Raw genomic sequence first — 23,764 nt, forward strand, 5'->3', positions numbered from 1 at the left:
AGCACTATGATGAATACATGCATTCCTGCTCCAGATTTCATTTTTCTAAGAATAGCAGCAAAAAAGTATACCCTTCATTTTAGGATTCCATTTGTATGGATGAACATGGGAAAAATTTTTTTTAGACATATACCTTACTATAATTAAGTATAGTTATAAGCAAGTTGTAGTGGTATAGTTTACATGGCAGCGGGGGGCAAGGAAGCATCTGTAGCAACACAAGCAACTCAAACTGTTAAAAAGGGAATTTTAATCATAAATTTTACATCTTCAATTTTATACCTTGTTACTTTTCTTCCCACACTCCATTCACTAAACACAATTTCGTATCTATTCAATATTTAATAATGCCATTATTCCCATTTTCCAAGTACTTCGGCTGGATTTTCCTTTTTATTTCACTGGACTTGTCAAATTTGAAGCTTTATGCCTTTTTTTTTTTTTTCTATTTAAACAACTACTTCCATCCCATTTATTTTTAACAGCTGTGTATCTTTGTCCAGAAAAATGTTCACAGAAAATCAGTGGAAAGTATTAAGTGAAAATGACAAAGGTATTTGTACACAAAAGTTCATTATTTAGACATTTATACTAGACCATAATCACTGACTAGAAAATGACTGCAGATAAGATGATTGCAACTGAAAGTTATAAATAGTCTCTGCTGAGCATATAACCATGGAATAATCAACGTACATTAGATATAATTATTGGCTGAATATCAGGGGAAAAACAAAAGCAAGTCTGTGCTAACTGTGTGCCAGCTGCAATATTCAACAGCTATTCTTTTAAAAGACGAGAATGGCCTATACAATTGAAGTGTGTTTGTACAAAGGCCCCTGATCTCCCTTTTATGCACGCTCACAAACCACCATCGGTGAACAGAAAGTTATACCAAGTGAGGAGACCCCCGTGTGTATAGCATATAGCTTTAAATAATCTATTTAGTCAAACGTGGCTGCCATACATGACATTTTAAAATACATTCATCTGCCAAAATGTACAGGGTATACCATTAAGCTCCCGTTCTCCCACGTATACAAATTCTTATCTCTTAGGCTGTATGAAAGCATAGCAAGAACAGACTGTGAAGACCGTAACTCAAACCTTGCATCAATCTGCTTCTCTTTCAATAAATCAAAAGCAAAACTTACTGTCATATCCTTAGTATCGGTGACATACATAATGCCACACGCTATGAACGCATTACCAGCCTTGGACTTCGGATACGTAGTATTGATATGCCGAATGACTGAAAATGTCTCTTCATCAACACGTGCTACTATTATATTTTCATCAGTGCTTGAGGCATATATAATCCAAAGACCTTTCTCATCCACTGCTACGTTGAAATATGTCTTCGAGTTAGAAAAGAGGTAGTTACGACCATGATATAAGGCATTTTCAATTAGCAGTGTGCCCAACGATGCTTTATCGAGCCCGAGTCTGAAATGAGATAAAGTATTCAGTATGCTGCGTTAAAAATTCATTTGTGTACACACCAGTTGGTTGAATCAATTCAGAGTGCGTTACTGATAAATCATTGTTGAAAATACTCGAGTTCAAGGAGCATTCGAATGTCTTTTAAAATGAAGTATTACACTCAAAGCACCTTCCAAAACACCAGGAGAAAATTCCAAGGTAATAACCAGCCTAAAAGATGCCCAAGAGCATGAACTCCCTTTGGTAGGTTTCACTTTATTTAGTCTATGAGCTTTATTATCACTAGGATGAAAGAGGCAACTAAAAAGAATGGGTATGAAAAAGAATTCGATACCAGGTGAAGGCCCAAACTTGGGAAATAAAATCTGTACAGAAGTTTGCTTTCTACTAGGTGGGAACTAAAGGCAGAAAATGTGATTCACCAAACCAGCGTGAATTCTGGGCAGGTTCACCTAGTCTTAGAGTTCCTCTTTTGAAAACAGTTCAGATAATGCGGTGATTTGCTCAAGCAAACATCAAAGGAATAAAAATTGTACTTCTGCAGAGCCAAAACGCTGACCTCATGCTGGCCTCCAACAGGACAGCCTGAATGTCTCATCTCTGATGTATAAAATTGTTTTTATTCCTTGAAATTCCTTAATAGGAAGATAATCTGAGGACAGCGGCATTGAGCAGCTAAACTGAGTTCCTCTGGTAGTTTAAGAGGGTAATCAGCTACTATCAAGACACATTTGCAGTGAGCATTTAATCACTGAAAAATGCAGTGCTTTAGCAAAGGCAGAGAGAGGACACTTTATCCTTTTAAGTAATGCCTTCTGTAATGAAGCACATTGCATTGTCTGACTTTCATCTACCTGTAGAGCTCCACGTTCCTCAAATAAAGCAAAAACATTACTCAATACAGTTACAAAAGATTTCTGAAAAAAACAGGCTTAATGACAGGAACTTTTCAGATCGAGGAACAATAGAAGAAAAAATACTGGAAGAATAATTTTTCTGTGGAAGCGGCGTTGACAGCCTATAGTGGAAAAATCATCCTAAGAAAAGTCAAGAATGACTAACTAGATGGTTCCCCTCAGCTTTTGTAAAACTCATGTCTGCAGCAACTCCCTATTCCAGCAGCACGTATGTGCAATAGAAAAAGGCTTCAAGGCTGGAGGTTTCTGAGAAACGTGTATCAACCCAGTTAATCTGGTTAGCTGCTTCACATTTGTAAATAACCTCATGCAAGGGCTAGAAGGACAGCCCTTAGCAGGAACAGTCACAGAGAAATGCAGATTTTCTTCCGGATTTATTTTCTATAAAGAGACAACAAGATAAAAAGCATCTCAAGATTCATTAGAAACATGACAGATCTGCAACACAGAACACCCTGTCTTTTCCTCTTTTATTTGAAAATCCTGCTCTGAAGGGAGCAGAAAAGTGAGGTTTCACTCATGAAGGTTCTCTTCCACTCCTCCAGTCAAGGGCAGTCTAGCCTCAAACTCCCGTTGGCTCAGAGATTCCTTAATCTTTTGGCACCTTGGGGTAAATGAGGAGATATAATGTAATATTTTCACCAACTGCAGGGGACTCAAGCTACAAACACTTCTCTGATCATGCAGATGAACAAAGTTAACCAAAAATAACAGGTGGGAACAAAACACCCATCAGAACAAAACATCCTTTGTTACAAAAAAAAGGAAGGATGAAGCAATCAATGTCAGGGATCTGACCATCATGAGAAAACCTGCCAAATGTCAGACAAACCTAGTTTTACCAGCTTTTAAATATGACTGGAAACTCCTTTTAAATATTTTTTTCAACATTTGCAAAACAAACCAACCAGGTGCTCATCTGTTCTTTCTACATACAAAACTCCCAGAAGCTCTTCTGCAGCCCAAAACCAAGGACTGCCACAGAATTCTTAGTGCCTCATCCTATCTGTGCTGAAGGCAAATAATCTTGGAGTGAATAACTGAACAGAAAGGCCATCTCTCAGCAGCTTTAGAGAGGTTTTGAAAATTCGACGAATAGTTTGCGTTCATCTGTACGTGAAGGCGTTTCCCAACTAACGGTGCCCAAGCAAAGGCATGGAACCTCTGTCCTATCACACTGTATTGCTTACACAGAAGATGGTTTTTTACAGATGTATAAACAAAAAGCCCCAAAGATATTTAAAGGAGGTTGCCAAAAAGTGGGCTTGTCTTTGACAGAATAAACATTATAGAATCCAAGCAGCTTGCTCACATTCCTTGGCATCCAAATGAATATAGGAAGGCAGCACTCACACCTGCTTGGGAATAGACATCAAAGTACGGTACAGTAACGTTCTTGGCTCTAACATCAGAGTCGTGTAAGAGGACTTGAAAGCAGATGCAGTCTTGCACTTGCCCTTGGCCTGTCTTTCTTTGGCTCTTCCCACAAGATGAGATTTTGTTTTTGATTTGTATTGTCTGTCTCTGTCCTCGGTAGAAGCTGAAGAAATAGAGATGTAATTCCCAGGTCCAATTCAGGGAGATACACTGGGGGAACTGTAGGAGCTTCTTATTACAAGGAAATCAGACAGCAGAGCCACCCCTCCACAACGGAATGTGCAATCCACCAGGTCGCCATGTCCTCAGCTGGTGCCCGAGTGCACTCCTCTGCACCAGCAGCATTAACTCAACCCCTGCCGGCTCAGACCAGTGCAAGGCACCTGCACCAGCCCAGCAAGAAGCTCTAGAAAGCCAAGTTCCACATGTAGGCTACAATCATTTAACCACTCATCTGGGTCCCCCAAAATGCAGCTGAACCAATTCTTACTCTGATGCAGGTGGATGCACAGCTTTTGTTTTTTTTAAACAAATACTTTTTTCTGACCTCCAGATTCCTTAGTCAGTTCCCTTTTCTTTCTCACAATTACGAACACAGCAAAGAATCCAAGCGCAACAACACCCACAGCAATGTAACGTATAACAGAAACCTGCTGGACCCCAGGATCAACAAAAGAAAAATCTCTTGTCACCTCTGCACGTGGTGTCTTGTTAATCTGGAGGCCCAGTTGTCCTATCACATACTAAACTGCTCACGTTCGCCGCTTGGACACAGAGCTGAGCAATGCTCAAAGAACTGACTGACACGGCAGAGTAACAGACCTGGACTACCCTCCCCGCTCCTCTCCTCCCACAGCATCTGCACACGCAGATGGAAGGCCGGTGGCCCACATTCTAGTTACAGATTGGAAAAAATTAGTTGTTCTACAAATTCTGAACCATTCCTCCATTCTTCCTATTCTAGGTAGGACCAAAAAGATATATAAAATGGTACAAGGAAGTGCTCTGCTTTTCCCAGGTTGACCTCTGTCACTCTAACCCATTGCTCCTTCTTCCACAACATCACTTGCCTTAAGCCAGCTGTGTTTGACTTACTTCAGAATGACATTGGTTCCTCCCTTTTGATAGTACAGGTAGTTGTTTTGTACTGCATGACCACATCCATAAAAGAATCCTGTGATGTTAATGATCCTGTAGCTGTCATTCAGCAAGGCATTGGAATTCTCATATTCTTTTATAGAGTTTCCTAAACGAAGGGGAAAACATGAAAAAAGGACTATCATTTGGTTCATCTAATTTTGAAATCTCTACCCTAAAATTCAGTCTCTACTAAAAGTCAATCTCAATCAAATATCTGACAGACAACAATTGTATTTGTGTTTTCAATAGTGATTCAACTTGCTAGAACATGATAAAATAATCCACAAACACCCCAAAAAATCTATAGAGGTGTTCAAGGGCCTGCTTCCCACTGACCTGACGGGCCCTAATTCTGAACATAATTGGTAAATATACAGAAACTATTTCCTTTTTCCACATAGATCCTGGAAATTTTCCTGCACTAGATGTAGTTCATGGAGCATCTGATTCGTTTTCATGCCTGGCTAAATGAAAAGGCAAAAATTCTAGCTACAATTGAGGGAAGTAAAGCCATAGGAAACTGCTGAAAGAAAAGAATAAAAAGGCACGAACAACAGCCATTTAAACCTGGATTAGTTAAAAAACCTAAAATCCTCAAACTATTTTCAAAATCAGATGTTGTCTCTGAAAATGTCTAAAGATACTACAAATATCTATAACCGTATGTACAGTCAAGTGTTATACAGGTAATATGGAAAATATTCTGAAACAGATGTGGGTAAAACACCCATCATACGTGATTAGAAATACTAGTTTATGTTGAAGGAATTAAGAAAGCGCTGTTAGCGTAACAACTCATTTTTGATCAGTGACTAGTACTAGCGTACCTGAAAAATGCATGGTAAGCCAAATCCTTTCATCGCTTATATTTGCAGGTTCCCGCATCCACGTTCCAAACGTTTGCTGTACACTGACAAAGTGAACAGGACTTCCTACAGATGTTATGACACATTCTAATAGAGAAAAAGCACATGTCCATTATCTGTGACATTAAAACAGTAAGTCGCAGTTAGTCACGCTCTGTAGCAGGTTACCGGCTTTTTTTGAAGGAACAGAGGTTCTGTCTTCAGCTTTTCCAGCCAGGGTATCATCATTCGGTACAGCACACGTGTCACCTAGAGTTCAGAGAGAAAGGGTAACACGTGTCATTTTTCCATATTTGATGTGACAGATGTGCACATCAATGACACCACTAAAATAAAGGAATGACAACTGGGATTTTGTTTCATCTGGGGGAAAAAAGCTTAGGTTGGTCTAGTCAAAAATTGAGATTAAAAAAACTTGCTCTCACTTCTACCCAGGAAATGAAGTGTTCGGGCTGGTTTGTCTCCTTAAAATTGTCAGGCTGATAGTCAACGTTGAGGAGTAACTAATTTTGCTCAACAGATTCAATTCCTTAGCCGTGAATTTCGGAGTAGCTGCTTAGAAAGACAGGGTTGTCCCTTTCCTTAGATAACGTCAGACAACTGAGAAAGCTGGCAGCTGGCTGACTTAGCAGTAATACCAAAAATGGTTTCTTGGGAATGAGTGATGGCTACACTCAAAAGCTTCATACCCAAATCCCCGTACCCCAGCAGAGGGGGTGCATCCTGCAGGCAACACTGCAACTTTTGCTTAAACTGTTAATGCCCAAGACAGTAACAAAGCACTGGCGCATGCACTGAGCACATAACGCGTAAGAATGCGGGTCAGTCACCCATGGCATTAAAGAAGGAATATGAAAGACTAAGGGAAATCCCACTGTATTCCTTACACACAGAGAAATGGTTCACATCAGAAACAAATGTGGAAACATCTTTCTAGAAACATTTTTCCAGAAACATTTTTCCCCACCCCTCAACTATCTAAAGAGTAACTGGTTGGGTTTTCTCTTAGCATTTACCGTTAAAACAATGCCTGAATGAAAATACTTATGGACCTTTTTCTATAAACCCAGATGCCTCTTCTGCCTTTAAAATAATGTGACACGTTTCATTTTGCTTAGAATGAATAGTGAGAGAGAACAGTTCTCAGCTCTTTGCTGAAGGCATCCTGATTTCATTGTAGCCTTGTTTTCTCATTCCATTCTTAACGTTCATCTCCTTACGCATTTCACACTGCTTGACATGCAGGCTGCAAATTCTTTTGCGCATGCATTTTAATTGTTGCCTTCCAATATATTTCTAGGATTTACAGGCTTGTGATGTAGTTTAAATGAAAAAGACAGTAAAACTATGAAATAACTATAAAGTAATGCTGAAAGGGTAGTGTGACGTTCAGGAAAAAAAGGGCAGATTATACTGCATTGTTGTTTTCTCCTTCAGGTTATATCCTCTCTCTGTTCACGCAGAAGAAAACTAGTCCAAGATAGAGGAAGAACACCACGTGTTCCTCCCACCCATTTATCCAGGACATTTGGTGATATGACTTTAAAAGTTTGTAAGTGTCACAGCGTATCTCCAAAATAAGGCACAAACAGTCAGCCCAACCACGGGAAGGTGAAAACCGATAGCAATCCGTCTAGATCCCTTTCCAGCTTCTGATCTCAAAATATCTCAAAAAAGGAATCCACACGCAGAAATTATAAGCTGCACAATGCACAAGTTCATTTTCTTGTGCTGAGTCCAATAGATAGAGTTAACTGAATGAGCAGCTCCCCATACAGTAGTTTATCTAAGACTATAGAATAGTCAAGGACTGGGTCAGTGTTTGTAATGAAGCCGAGTGCGCTATTTGGATTTGAGAATATTTGCAACGTTTTCTGAGAACTTCCAGGTGCCTGAAACAGAAAGCAACTAACATTAAAAATACAGAGACTCTCATGTGGAATTTTCACTGCTTTCTTTCCATCAAAAAAAGATAAGTAACCTACTATTCTGATCATAAAATATTCTGGCTGAGAGTTCGTGGAGTTTACAAGACATTAAAACTATTGATCCGGTTTGTCTGGAGAGGGTGGGAAGGATGGAGCGAGGGACTGTGGAGCAGGGATGTTTTGTTTCCTTCAGGATCAGCTAACTACCACTGAGCAAAAATACACCTGAGATTCCAACTAATTATTCTCGTCTCTTCAAGAAATAAAGTCTTACCCCATTCAAAATTCAGTTTAGAGAAACCATGCTTGTATTCTTATGTAATAAGTTAATTACAGTTGTAAATCAGCATGTGTATTCTCTCTTCTTCAAAGGCATATGAATATTTAATTATAAAAGCTGCTTTATACTTTGCATTTTGGTGATAAGATCTCACAGCCCACTGACTCATAAAACATAAATGCTCATTGAGGAAGATCTCCTCTCTTTGCAGAGTTATTTGCGTATAACTCCCATTTGCACTCTGGGATTTAAAACCCCTCAGAAATCCATCAGACAGCTTACCCTCCAAAGCACTTCAGTCTGTTTCAACACTTGAAAAGAGGCTACCTGAGTAAACGGTCCAATGCGATCTTGGATAACAGTCGATGCATTTCTGAATTTCAAACAGGATGAGATTTCTGCCCCAGCTGTCTACTTTCCATTCTAAGGAGGCTCTTTGGGCTCTGTTCTAACACTTCAATACTCAGCATCTCCTGATTGAGGTTCTTACATGCTACCACAATTACAATTACATGCTATATTAAAAATAAGAGGCAGAAGTAATTGATATATGTTCCACTCGGTATTAAATATCCTCTGGCTAACAGCATTTATAATAATAATAAAAAAGTGTTTTTCATCTCAGCAAACTGTGCAGAATGGCGGTGACATAAAAACTTATCACCCCATTAATTCGTCCCAGATCTGCAGGGGTAGCAACAGCCACTGAAAGCCACAACCATCCGGAATGCAACACCATCCAGGGGTAAAGGGCAAGGACAGACAGATCCAGTACGTAGATCCAAACCCAAAAGTTTGCTTCCTTTCTCAAGCTGGAGTAAGCCAGAAATACGATGTAGCTTCTCTTTGCTTTCCATAATCAGTTAATAGCTTGAACCAAAGTTTTCGACTTATCGCTATTCCACAATGTTTGTAGAACCCCATGGCCTGAGCAGCCAAACCACCAGCTCCTCTCGTCTTCTACCGCTAATTCTTCACTGGCCAAAAAAAAAAAAAAAAAAAAAAGGCTCTCCTCTTCCAGTATGTAGAGATGATTTGAAATGCAAGCCTCAAAACCGGTATGTTTTTGGAGGGAGAGCTTTCAGGAATGTATGATAACATTTTTGGCCAGAAGTTTCAAAAGTCCAGCAACTTCAGACTTTTCATCTTGAAATTGTTTTAAAACACGTCTGCTGGTTTTCACGACAAGATGAGTAAGAACATCCTTGATTTCCAAGCACCAGCCTTCCCAACTGCAACCATTCTTCCCCCTCAATGTGCCCAAAGTGGCATTTGGAAGCATTAGAAAAATCAAACCCTGATTTTATACTTCTAATTCAAAACAGAATTGTTCACAGCGTTAGAGAGATCAAAGATTACAGAAATTACATTTTCTTTTCAATGTTGCTGAAAATAAAGTTGATTACAAAAGTTGCAAATGTTTTCAGTGAGTCTCAATGTCCCTGTTAACCTCTCAGAAGCTATTCCCACTCAAACATGCAAAAAGAAATTCAAGCCTATCTGAAAAATCCAGTTTAAAATGAAATTTTTCTATGATAAATACTAACATCTGTAAAAACACAGTAAGAAATGTGCGTACTATAGAAGGGTTTTAGAACATTAATATAGTCTTTGCTATCACATTGACACCAACACTTTCTTCCACAAAGTATTTAGCTACTATTAATATATTTAAATCCATATAAACTTCAGGCATGGAAGAATATGCTCAGTACACTATATCTGTCAATGTATTTACAACATACTGTTCAAGACAGCAGACTACTTCCAACCAGCCACCTGCGGGAGGAGGAGGTACGTGCCAACTAACCTTCTCCAGATGTGCTCCACACAGCGGAGGCAGCATTTTACTCACTAAAACACCCGCACGGGCACATGCACACACAAACGCAGATTTTATCTGAGGCACAGTTTTAATCTATTTGAGAAAAAGATTTTCTAAAACACGGATAGAAGTTGTGACGTGAAACACTGACGTGATTTTTCCAACAACACACAGTATCAAGTGCAATCCATGAGTATTTACTGGTATCCAGCACACCTGAAAATCACACCAGAGATATCTCATGACAAACTCTTAATTATGTCAGCACTCTAATCAGTGATTTTATTAAAAAAAAAAAAAAAAAAAAGCGCGTAGCAGCTGCTACACTTCAGCATACAGCCTATGACCTGGCAGTCTGGATACTCATATTTTGGTTCTAACAGTAGCTGATGTGAAATCTGCAGCCCCAGTTTGAAGAGAATCTACTCTGTCTTTAATTTTTCCTTTCTTAATATTAGCCATATATCTCACCAACACAGCTACAGTAAAGGAAATAAAAGGGACTTGTGATCCAGCTGTCATTCAGGATACAATAATGATAAACAGCAACAATGGAAAAAGAACTCAAGATCACCTCGCTCCCAAACTTACATATTCAAATGGACTCAAAGTCTCAGAGAATCCTTTTGTATTCCTCCAGCTTTTAAAAGTCTTTGCTAGTTCAAGCTTGCTTCAGTTCTGCCAATGACCAGGTAATTTTGTTTTGTAGAATACAGTGAAATGTTGCCTGATTAACAGGTGTTCTATTTACATGTAAAATTAAAGTTCAGCATTTAAAATCTAAAACTTTCAATTACATTTCTCTTACTTTCCAAATATACCCCACCTAACAGAAAATAACGTGTGTAAATACTTTGCCTGAGCATTAGCATAGCACAATTAAAAGGCTAACGATATACTGCAGATAGCTTGCTGCCTTACCCAGATCATATTTCAGCAAAACACCTTAACACATGCTCACCTTTAAGTTTGTGCAGTTTTACTGATGCCAGCAAAATGAAACACATGCTTATGGTTTTGTGAGACTTGGAGCCATGGCTTTAATCTTCAACCTGTTTATAATTCTAGAAAGAACTAACCTGTGCATTTGCTGCTGTATATCTTCTCCTGAAGCTTTGCTTTACCTTTACGTTTTCCTGGGGGCCCCGGGGGTCCAGGTGGTCCAGGGGGCCCTGGCGGTCCAGGTTCACCTTTTGCACCTATGTACAAAACAGAGTACGATGTCGCAGGCCCTGCAGGCAACCTGCAGAGAACTGCACGTGCCCACGGGATGGACTTTGACAGATCTCTAAAACAGCCTCTCTCTTCTGAAGAGGTTTCTGCCTACAGAAATACGGTGCAATAAACTCAGTGGGATGCTATCTGTCAGAAGGTGAACAAGACGGAACTTCACAAGTTGAAGGACATCGATGCAATTTATCTGTCTGGATTACAGGCACATTAGAGAGTTATAAAGCACTGTTGTCTTTTACTTACTGTATTCTAAGACCTCAACTTCAGATGCTACAGTGCCATAATTGTACACGGCTTATATTTGTGGCTTCTTCATGTATTCCTGAGTGGAAATCTGCCCCTCATTTAAAATTCACGTACACCTCAACCCAAAGCCCAAGCAGAGAAGTTTTTGTGAAGACTTGCATTAAAAAGAGAACATAATCTCCTGGGCAGAGCGATACTCAAACTTCACTGTGGATGACATGGTTATGCTGGTTGGTCCCGCTCCTGCAGATCCCATTCATGCCTCAGAAGCAGAGTATATATTTCTTTGTCAAGGTCACTGTTGCGAAAGAGCTCCTGAGAGCACTTCTTCCTACCTTCTAATATCACATCGTTGCTTGCATCCCCCTTTTCACCCTTGGCTCCTCTCGCGCCTTTTCCTCCTGGCATCCCATCCTTGCCAGGTAAACCCATTTCTCCAGGTTCTCCTTTCTGTCCTTGATCACCTTTTGGTCCTGGAACACCTAGAAATAAAAAGCATTTTCGTACCAAGAACAACTGTTGCAGTATTAAGTAGCAATCAACACATTTTTTTTTAATACAAAATGTATTCACTCTACTTGTTTTGTTCACCTGTATTTAACTGGGTAGCTATAATTTATTTCTGATATTTGCAATATTCTGTAGCGTATATGTACCATCTTCTGTAGAATTCTGTAACATGCAACTTTGTAAACATGAAACCCTTCTCCCTGTACAAAGACCTAAAAGTAGCTACATCTGAATAAACAGTAAGAAAAGATTTCTTCTTTAAACACACCCCCACACCCAAAAAGAAAAATTACCTATTTTTCCTCTTTTTCCATTTATTCCTGGTTCTCCCTTTTGTCCTGGTATACCTGGGACTCCATCTGATCCATTGTAGCCAGGCAGTCCATCAAGTCCAGGAGGCCCTGAACAAACCAAACAGCATAACTGAATTTTCACTGTTAAACACAATTTATCCTTAAATCTACCATACTTACATATAGTGTGTTTTTTTTTTATATATATATATATATATTCCTTAGACATACCAAGTCCTCTAACTGGCCATTATGTTCTCCATGTGAATAGAATATCTTCCTTAAAACAAAACAACACAACAACAAAAAAAAACCAACAACCCACTGCTACAACCAAAACACCAACAAAAAACCCACCACCAAACCAAACCAAAAATAGCCAGCCACAACAAACAAACAAAAAAGTATGGGTTTTGATAGGGTACACTAAGTAGGGTGCACTAGGTAGGGTGCTGGTTTGCCCTGGCCTTAGCATAAGAAAACTGGACGAAATGAATACTGCACGCATTTTGCATCAAGGCCAGTGCAGACCAGCCTTTTGGGTTCCAGCTGAAGGACAAACACAGCAGAACCCATCCTGTTTCTGAATTTGACAGGGACTATAACACCTTCCACAAGCCACAAAAGCTTTAATGCTGCGTATAATGTGGCCACACTCATCTAACAGGAAAAGCATTTACCTACTTGTCCAGAGCACTGCAGTGCCAAACCACGTTTGGTTGATAGAGAAGGTATGGCTCCCTCTTTGTCGCTATTTGAAACCCCACAAACAAAAAGTACCCCATACTTTTCTGTTACAGAGAATTCTTCTAAGCAGACCCACAGCTAAAGCACTGGAAGAGAAAGGAAGTGACCGTTCGTATAGCCTAGCAACCACACGAGTGAGAACCGAGAGAGAGAATTAAATAAGAAAGGAGGAAAGTTGATGGGTGAGGTGGGAGGGGGGAATCAGTAACCAACGTTTTTAAAGAGATGTTTTAAGTGTTAAAATTATAATATCAGGTTACTTGGGAGGTTTTTTATATATATACTCATCTCTTCAGCTAAATGCTACTTAAACACTCTTAATTCCATTTGGTTTTGATCAACTAGATTTTAGCAAATGCGAAACTATTCTATTCCCTCCACTAGAAAAGTATGATGTCTAAAACCTCCCCCCTCAGAAGGGGCACAAGTTGACCTAAATACAAAAATTATGAAGGCAGGCAGTCATTCAACCCTCCCTCATTCCAATTAGCAAAGGAAGACTATTCCATAAAAGACACATTTCTACGTTTCAACATTTTGTACCGGCAGCTGTTTCAATTACCCAAAAACGTTACGGCAATTGTCCAAGCATCTTACCTGGGGGACCTGGGGGGCCTACAAGAACAAGCAAAAGAAAGAAGAAATGATGAGTTAAACCTGGCAAGAAGACAAAAAGCAATTCCAAATTGAATTGATTAACACTAGGATCAGAATAGTAACAGGGGAGGAAAGCCCCTAAAATTTAAAATTAACACCTACAGATTTAACTGCTTTGTATTATACATAACAAGGCACGTAAGAATCACTACATTTCTTTTATGTAAGCACTCTCCAAGATCCTGTTATAGTAGAAGACTAGCCTTGCAATACTGATGAAGTCACAATTAAAAATCCTGTTGAAAGTACACACAAAAACACATGCTACACTTCTCTGGGCTTTATGGATATTTCATTGCAGTTCAGGGTTCAGACTATTTAAAATAGGAAAAAAAGAAAAGTCTTGTCATTCCTATTAACTACACCTAAATCACAATCAGGCTTTTCACGTGTAATTGTTCTCCAGACTGGACCCAGCTCCCCACAGAACCCGGCTGGTGTAACAGAAATGGCATTTGCTTCAGTTATTCAGCTACACGTAACACAATAAAGTCTGTCTCGCTCTCTCTGACTTGGGTCAAGTGTAGGGCCGTAACGAGAAGAGAGCATGGCAGACAAGAGTAAAGCAAAAGTAAGCCAGAAAATGTTTCTCTAATAAGATTTATCTTACGTGATCCCCAATACACATTTTATAAAACCAAAAAAAAAAAACCAACCAACCAACCAAACAAAAAAAACCCACAAAACAAAAACACCACAAAAACCAAACAGGAGAAGCAGGTTAGGAGAACAGAAAGATAGGTGGTAGTTGCAATTAAAGAATCAAATTAGTTCTGTGAACGTTTTTATCCAGCCAACAAAGTACTGTCTTGTTTCAACAAAACTCTCTACAATAGAAAATAACTGTAATTACCAGATTTCCCTAAAGATGACAATTTTCAGCATTAATTAGAAAGCATTATGAGTAAAGTGAAAACCATTTTATAATACCATTACAGCAATTATCCCTTTTAATCAGTACAGGCAGTAACATCAGTTAACATGTTTCTGCCAGTTTTCCAGTAAATGACCTTTTTTTTCCACACTACAATGTTACGTCCATTAGTGCATTCAATTACTTCCTCATCTCAAAACCTGAGGATCTGGGTTCTCCTTGCATAAGCACAAGATAAATAAGAAAGGTGCTTGAAAAGCAGCAAATGTCACATAGCAGAGAAAGGCAGTAACAGAGGCAAAATTTGATAGCGTCAAGAGAGCAAAAAGGTGCAGAAGACACCAAGTAGCACGAATTCAGAAGTCTGGAGCCCAAAGAAACACTTTCAGGTTGTCTGTGGTTCAGCCCCAGCTGCAATCAGAGCCAATCTACAGTTTCAGAAGTAGCGCCTAAAATCTGTGTGCACCAGGGTAATTCTCATTGATGTTGAAGTCAGTTGAGCCAAGTGGACCTTACAGCCATTTGAAAATACAAGACAGACAGCAAGTGAAGCATTTTCTTAAACTCATAAAAAGTGGCTTATTTCTTATTTTCTCATTTCCAAAAAGAACATGTGACTCTGTGTCATAGACTTCAAAGCTGGACCGTAGCCCTTAAATTTGCTACGACCTGACATTTTCTTCAGCAAATCAAATAGAAATGTCTCACATCATCTCTTGTCCCAGGCACCAGCTGTTCCAGCTCCCCACCAGTAACACGTGAAACCCACCGTCCTGTTACCGTGATCCAAGGCAGGGGGGACAAACACGCTGCTCATCGAAGTCCCGCTGCTCCACAGCAGTTACAACAATGGAAGCAAGGTTCTACACCCTCTAAGTTCATCATGTTAGCCTTGAAGTGTGGGGACACACACAGAAATAGCAAGACTAAACCTCAACTAGTATTTGAAACGTCCAAATCTATAAGATTTCCTTATGAAAACGGGAAAGAAATAGCTCAGAAAAGAAAGTAACATCAACTGAGCTCCAGCATTTATAGTAAGTAGGTATAGGTAAGTCCCAGAGCAACACCTGTTATCTTTTTTAAATAAATAACTCAATTGATATGTAATTCTGATAAACAGCATAGTTCTTTGACGAAGTCATTGACCTCAACTTCTTTTAAAACATTGTAATTCTCTATTCCTGAAGGTAACGTAAGTGTAACGCGTAAGGCAATGAACATACCTGTTAAGCATACCCCTTTTGTGCTGTTACATAAATCCACCATCACTCGCACCTAATGTTGCAAAGAAAGTAAAGTTGAAAACAACACGTGCCATAAGAGTATCTAGTTTACTTTGCCTACAGAAATTATTCCAAAAACAAGGATACAACTGTCCACTCTGTGCTTATACGAATAAACTATTTAGAACTCCTTTAACACTGTGACAACATCCATCTTTTCACGGCAGTGATTCTCTCACAGGAATCTGTCCAATATACCTCATTTTAAACCTTACTGAAAATAAGAAAATATCAGGCAGCCAACCCCATACATCATCTAGACATTAAAGTTCACACGTTACTGTAAAACACGTGTGGTTGTCCATGCATTGACTCCGTCAGTAGAAGGTATTAAGAGGCAACATCAGCTAATAAAAACTACATTCAATTTTATTTTATATTCTTATCAAATGACAGAAACTTTTCAAACATAGCATATCCACTGAGAAAGATGACCTGTGTTCCAAGTAAGCGATTTCTTTTCTTGGAATAACCAAGATCTGCAAATTTAGAATGGACCTTTGTCCATTCAAAATACTTCATCCCAACATACCAATCCCAAATCCTGACTTCATAAAAATCAAGCTGGAAGAGACATTCATACAGATGCTTTTAATCTAGAGTAGACTAAAATTTATGAATTTAAAAGTCATCTTTACAAAATACATGGGGTTTGGCTGGGCAAACATTCATGTCACACGTCCTGCATGCCAAGAGTCCACACTAAAATGTTTTGCAACTCATCAAAACATCCAGCAGAAATAAGAATATTATGAACATGAGCACTGGAAGTACCTCAACTCTTTATGGGAAAATCTAATGTTTATAGTCAGAAAAGAAAAAGATTATTATTTCAGGGCTGTGCAATATATGATAATTTATGACCACATTTACCCAGAGTTGCACATGTATTTGCACACTTGTACAGTTACTCTATTTACAAATAACGGAATGCGCTAGTCCCAAAAGACAGAAGAAGTGCAAGTTAATCTGAAAGGCAGACCGATGTTTAATCCTAGCAAGGTTATTTGCCGCCGTCAATCTTTATTTTTAAAATTAATGCATCACTAGCTTCAAGTGACAAATCTTACAGACTCAAATAAAGGACAATTATTTTGATGGCAAGTATTCCTTTGCTGCAAAATCAAACTATATTTGACTATGGATTTCAATTCTGCCAGATACATACCGAGAATTTACTGGATTGCAGACTGTACTGGAACAGCTCTTCTATTTAGAAGTTTTAGACTCAATTTAAATTGGCTGAGAAGAACTAACTGGTTTTGAATACCAGAATTTGCTTGTTCTCTTTCCCCTCGCACCTCTCAAAAACACTTGGCTTCTACCTTATAATTTGTAAAATACACATTATCCATGTGTGCTCTAATTCAAACTGCATTTTAAACTAAATGGTTTTGTTGAGGTTGCTGAAGTGATTACAACCTGCTTTGGGGCCCTCTAATTAGCTCAGCAGCATTATTTTTACCAATCCCTGCAATTCAGGTGACAATTAAAAAACACGGCCCTCAAGCAGGGGGCACCCAGCCTACAGCAGAGCCTCCAGCTTAGCTACGGAAGATGGGTACGTCAGTCATCCAACCAGCCAGCATCACCTCTGCCACGAAGAAAAGCTACAGATAAAAGTATCTTATTTAAAGGCTAAAAGCTTAGTTTTCTCATGAAGAGAGGGTGAAAAAAGAAAAAAAAAAAAAAAAAGACAACTTAAACTATGGGGCCACTACTCAGATAATTAGATGTCCATAAACCACCACTTCTTGCGCTGTTTTACATCGCACTTTCAAACTTACTGCTGACAAACTTATAGGAGCGTTAGCCTCGCCAGCCTTTCTACAGCAGCGGATTTGCCAATTTCCTATATTTATTCTCTTATAAGATAAATATATATATGTATATAAATATAGAAATAAATAAACAAAAGGCACGGAACCAAAAATATACTCATGCTATTAAAGGTAAAATATGATTTTTGATGCCCAAAGTTATTTCAAAGAAATCTGTGCCTCCACCACAGGAGAGACCCTGCTCAGGCAAAGCCTCCATTGAGAGCCCACCTTCAACAGCGGCTGGGACATGGCTCTAAGGCCCACCAATGCAGCAGGGATCGTCTCCCCACCCGTAAGGAGCTTTGTCTCACCCTACAGAAGTGTTCAGGGCTTCGCATTAGTGGGAGTTCGATACAAAATACAGAACTGAAGGGGTGGGAGGGGGACGCTTGAAAATTTTTCTAAGGACTTTTTCCCCTTGAGCAAGCGGGTCTGCGCACAGCGACACACGCTTCTGAGCAGCAGCCAGAATGAAAAACCATTTGACGGGCACGCTGCAAGAACAAAAAGGCACAAAAAAAGCCTCAAGCAACTCCCTGCAGGATACACAGATTTAAATGAAGCACGCGGCACACGGCAATACTCATGGCCATGATTTAGACGGAGGAGCAGCACAAGTGAACAGTCTTTCCCCATGCTGTTACAATACACACCGTGTCACTCGGTGCTATTTGGAGAGGGCAATAAAATTCATTTAATCCATACGTGCTACCCCACGACAGCAGAGAAGCATATTGAACTGCCGCTGTCAACATGACCCACGCAGCCAACTGCCATTGAAGCCTGAGCACCCAGCAGTAAGTGGCATTAACAGCGCTCAGCCCCTGTCAGGATCTGAATCTTTCCTCTGGATAATTTTATTTGTGGATCCCTTTGACTCAAAGAAAGGATTCATAGTGGATGGAACACAATGGGCTATGCTGCCAAACGCAAAGATGATTTCTTAAAAGAAACAGGACGAAGCTTTGACTAAATGTTTTGATGAAAAGCTTAGGTACCGCGCACAGAAGTATTTCACTGGGGCAGCAAATTTTTCAACATTGCCTGATCCAAAAAGATCTAAAGAAAACATACTGGTTCTTTACAAATTTTTTTGGTATATGTTTCTAGAAAGTCATTTAAGTTTTCACATTTGAAATAGTCCTCTTCAGTAACAGTAACTTGAGCATTATGGTTCAAAAAATAATCGTTTACATTCCACTTTGACCTAAAATGATGTATCATTTCTTTTCTGAATTGACAAAGAGCTGAAATGTGTATTACTGATATTATTTTTAAGACCATTTTGAGTACAAAACCAGATGATTTTAAGACTTCAGGAAATTAAATGCTCCCACATAAGATGCACATAGACCAGTGAAAAATGTTGCTAGTTTGGTAAGTGTAATTAGAAACTAGAACCAAATATCCAGTACCTTTCAGTTTTGCCTCTCAATAAAAAAGACATTCTTCGGATTGCAGACTTCTTGTTCTGCAAATTCTAAACTCAAAGCACAAGGACTTAAATAGCCTTAGGTAAAAGTAATAATTATTTATTCTAAAACCCCAAAAACCTGCATTATCAAATCTCTATGCTACAAACACCTGTGCTCTACAATCTCATTAGCTCTAATATTACTGGAGATGTTAGCACTGTTAAATCATCACTGCAATGGTATATTAACAAAAATGCCAGCAGAACATCGCTGAAAAGGTATTTTCTGTAAGTAATTTTTTATACCAGTAATATCAGTTACATCAGTAACAGCTTGAGTCAGCCTTTCCTGCTTTTTGGGGGGCCTAGGCTCACAATCCTTACTGGGACAGAACTTGCGCTAGGTTTCCCTCAATGGGTAATATTTTTCTTGCGTTTCTTCTGACTGAGAACTTAAAAGCTTTTCAATCTATTCGAAGTTTTTCGACTGTATGACCTGTATAGTTTTTCAACCGCATGACCTAGTTCCTCCCGAGCAAGGCTAATCTTCTCACTGAAGTGCAAAAAACTACGCAGTTTTGCCAGAGAAAGGACATACAGCTCTCCTCTTCTGACCCGTCAGAAACTGCCTTACATTTAACACTTAATGAAAGGCCACGGATCAATTCCAAAGAAATATGATGGTAAAGTAACAACCAGCACCTCATGCTGGGGTGCTGAGGAGCAGAAAACATGGTTGGGGGGATGCCCATTAGTGGTGCAGAGATTTAATAATCTGAAATCTTGGAAACTGGAAGGCTGACTTTTTACTGTAACTAAGTTTTTGAAGTTTCATTAAATCCATGCTACTACAAATGACTCCATTTGCCTATGTGACTATCATTTTAACAGTTTAATCATAACCTTTAGGCTACGTGGCCCATGGACTCTTAAGACCTCAGATAACCTCCTCTCTTCAGTCTGGAAAAAAGACGACTGAGGGGGGATCTTATCAACACTTATAAATACTTCAAGGGTGGGTGTCAGGAGGGTGGGGCCAGGCTCTTTTCAGTGGTGCCCGGGGACAGGACAAGAGGTAATGGGCACAAACTTGAACATAGGAAGTTCCACCTAAACATGAGGAGGAACTTCTTTACCCTGAGGGTGTCAGAGCCCTGGCACAGGCTGCCCAGAGAGGTGGTGGAGTCTCCTTCTCTGGAGACATTCAAAACCCGCCTGGACGCGTTCCTGTGCAACCTGCTCTGGGTGAGCCTGCTCTGGCAGGGGGTTGGACTAGATGATCTCCAGAGGTCCCTTCCAACCCTATGATTCTATGAACAGCAGGCAACTGCTGTTTCTTAGGTACCATATTCAGTAGGCACCTACTGAAAGCATCCTGTAGGTATTTTTGCTCAACACAAACCTCGCAGCAGCAGGAATGGGCCAGACCTGGCACCGCAGCTGCCAGCATGCCACGTCCAGCAGACTCTTCAGGCCGAAGCTGGGACCAGCCTCAGCTCCGCTGTCCCCAAAGCCCCCAGCCCCGGGGGCACCGAGGGGTGTCGTTGCCGGGTCCCCTCCCTCCCACCCGCGACCCGGCTCTGCGCAGGCCCCCTCCGGGACACCCCCGCCGCTGCCCCGGCCCCAGCGGGAGCCTTTCGCGGGCAGTGCCCGCAGAGGGCAGCGCCGCCCTACCGGCACCATGGAGTAGGTCAGCAGCATCAGCATCTCCTCGTTCTCGGCGCGCACCTCTCCGCGGCCGCGCTCCCCGCGCCGGCTCCGCTTGCTGCGGGCGGGGGGAGCCGGGCCGGGCCCGAGGGGAGCGGGGTGGCCCGGCGGGTCCCGCAGGTCGCCGTTGGCCACCTCCAGCTGCCGCAGCGCCGCCCCCAGCTGCCGCCACTGCGCCAGGAGGAAGAGGGTGCCGGCGGCGCTGAGCGCCGAGAGCAGCCCCAGGGCGGCCAGCAGGCACGGCAGCGCCCGCCCGCCCGCCATCGCCGCCGGCAGCCCAGCGACGGGCGGGGAGGGATTTATGTCCCCCCCTCCGGGGGCCGTGGGACGCCGGCGGGGCGGAGGGGAGTGGCGGCGGGAGCGGGCCGGGGGCGAGGGCAGGGAGCGCGGCCCGGGCACCCCCCAGCCGCGGCGGGCACGGCGGGGGCGCCGGCGGGAGGGGGGGACTGCGGTCAGTCGTTTCCGGAGGGGAACGGCCGGGACGGCCTTTAGCTGCCCCTGCCTGGAGTCAGGGCAGGCTTTTAAACGACTCGAATGGCGCATGGCTTGGCGCGGGTACGAAGGTTCTCGGCCGCTTCGTTCCCCAAAGCTGCGATGCAGGCAGTGGATGGCGGCGCAGGGTCAGAACCCCCCCTGGGTACGCAGACCCTCGTTCTGCAGCTCACACAGGCACTTTCCTGCTTTAAGAACATCGCATGTCATTCACTAATAGCACTTTACCTGTTGGCTTTGCATGCTCAAGCACAAGCTTTTCCCAAATTATTCCTGCCAACCCTTCTGTGACATGGGATGTCTAATATAATAGGCTTTGCTCCCAATTAATTCATAGTAAAGAAAAGGAAATGAATTATCCAGAATTTCACTGTTGTAAAGAACAGCAGAATTTGAGTGAATATGAAGACTTCATGAAGAATACAAAAGTTACTAAACTCAGAATAGTTTTTAGAAGAGTTATTTAAAATGCTGACATTTTAATTTCAAAGACAAAGCAGATGTGCTTTCTTACATTGTTACTACTTCAAATCGATCTCAAGAAATTCACAGCTTTTTGAACACCAAGTTTCCTACAAGAGCGAGTTCTTGATCCCAACTTTGTCAAAGTGACAGTTTTCTGCAGATCTCTACAGCTGATCAGGTACATTTTGTCTTCATTCAAACCACGCCACCAACCTGCAATTCACACTAATCCCACGGTGCACCAAAGTCAAGTCAAATTTGAACTGAATACATGCAGTTCTGCTGCAGTTGGTTAAACACAATAGAGAAGCCAACAGAGGAGAAACAACTCCATCATATTAAAGGTCTCATCTCTCTGAAATAAAAAATTACTGCAAAAAGCATTGATGTCCTCAGGCATTGCATTGGAGACTTTCCTTCTGGAACAGCCATGATAGGTTTAGGTAGAGCAGGGTGAAAGTAGAGGGGACAAACATCATTCCATCTCCTCCCGTAATAACAGATGAGACAGAAGAAAATCATCATACATCCAAAGACGTAAGGCTCACCAGCACAGAATCACAGAATAGTTTGGGTGGGAAGGGCCCTTTAAAAGCCATCTAGTCCAACCCCCCTGCCGTACGCAGGGACATCTTCAACTAGATCAGGTTGCTCAGAGCGCCGTCCAACCTGACCTTGAATGTTTCCAGGGATGGGGCATCGACCACCTCTCTGGGCAACCCGTGCCAGTGTATGCCTTCATCATAAAAAACATCTTTCTTCTACGTAGTCTGAATCTTCCCTCTTTTAGTTTAAAGCCATTACCCCTTGTCTTAACTCAACAGGCCCTGCCAAAAGGTTTGTCCCCATCTTTCTGGTAGGCCCCCTTTCAGTACTGAATGGCCACAATAAGCGGAGCCTTCTCTTCTCCAGGCTGAACAACCCCAACTCTCTCAAGCCTGTCCTCACAGGAATCTCCCTGTGATCATCTTTGTGGCCTCCTCTGGGCCCACTCCAACAATGCTAATCTCTTTCTCAAAATTCTGAACGGATGTCCTGTAACATCACTGCACAATCTTAAAAGTCTACTCTTGCGTGTGCTGTAACACAGGATCACGGGGATCTCTTTGGTAGCACATACACATTGCAAATATATACAAAATGCCTTTTTCATTTCACCCTGTACGGCAGACAGATTTGTGGGGGGAAAAAAAAAAAAAGTTTCACCAGTTTCCCCGTCTTAGATCTGTTCTGCTCAACTTTTCCTACATCACAGTAAGCTTTTCAGCTTGTATGTTTTACAAAATCAGGAATTTACTGGCTCCATTGCTATTTCCAGAAAAGAGTACGCTATTTAAAACTTAATTTGACTATTTAAAAAAAAACCCCAAACATCTTGACAAAATTGCAACTTCAGTATCTGATTCTATTTATATTCCCACTACTAGCCTCCTATGAGATGTTCACCAAAAGAAGAATCTCACTGAAGTTTAAATTACTGCTTGAGCTCTTTACCATACTTTGTTGCAGATAATCTATTTTACGTAAGAGGACTGGCATCATACACACGTGTATATCTTTTTGCAGGATGAACACTCTTAGAATGTGTTCCACCAGTAAAACATTGACATTCTAAGGAATAATAACAAAACCAAAGATGTAAAAACCTCCTGAAAAATCACGTCTGAAGCCTTGGGCCTTGACACCTTATTCTGAAGTTATCACGAAGTTCTACTTATATGCGGAGAGTCTTTCTGACGCCAAAGATTACAAGAATAATTGTTTACTCTGCAGTTGATATCCTAGCTTAGCACAGAAGTGCATATTTCAGTTTTACTTATAGTATTAATCCTGTGAAGGAAAAAAAAAGAAATACAACCTTGCATAGAATTCCCAGAAGACATTATGTCTTAAGCAACCTTAGTGTATAATTTCATAGATATAATAAAACAAGTAAGTATCTATCATAACAGGAAAATAAAGCTTTCTCTCTGAGAACATAAATAGAACGGCACTCCAGAGACCATATAGCATAACAAACAGCAATTCTTCATCTTTATTGTCCATTTCAGAGCATAATGATTGAGTAAAAAGATTATAATAATCATGAGCTACCATTTGGAGAATAACAGAAGCAATACAGCACTCTTGTTTCCCCATCTGTCTAATCTTGCAGGATTTTCTCTGCATCACAGTCAAAAAGAAATTGAACATTGCTCATTAAAAAAAGGAGCCATTGGATCACTGTGTAGACCCTGACCA

The 23,764-nt window shown here is 40.9% G+C and overlaps 1 protein-coding gene across 1 annotated transcript; it reads right to left on the bottom strand.

The window, feature by feature from the left end:
* Window positions 1-287: 287 nt before the first annotated feature.
* On the bottom strand, window positions 288-20,766 carry GLDN (gliomedin). Its single transcript, XM_054214263.1, has 10 exons — window positions 20,534-20,766; window positions 15,563-15,614; window positions 13,403-13,420; window positions 12,059-12,166; window positions 11,591-11,737; window positions 10,856-10,975; window positions 5,912-5,992; window positions 5,705-5,830; window positions 4,833-4,983; window positions 288-1,446 (listed from the first exon to the last, which is right to left on the bottom strand). The coding sequence occupies exons 1-10, from the start codon at window positions 20,564-20,566 to the stop codon at window positions 987-989; spliced, it is 1,296 nt and encodes a 431-aa protein (XP_054070238.1). The 5' UTR covers window positions 20,567-20,766; the 3' UTR covers window positions 288-986.
* Between the last annotated feature and the right edge of the window lie 2,998 nt (window positions 20,767-23,764).

This window comes from Rissa tridactyla, chromosome 9 (genome assembly GCF_028500815.1).
Source record: "Rissa tridactyla isolate bRisTri1 chromosome 9, bRisTri1.patW.cur.20221130, whole genome shotgun sequence".
In the NCBI taxonomy this organism is placed as follows: domain Eukaryota; kingdom Metazoa; phylum Chordata; class Aves; order Charadriiformes; family Laridae; genus Rissa; species Rissa tridactyla.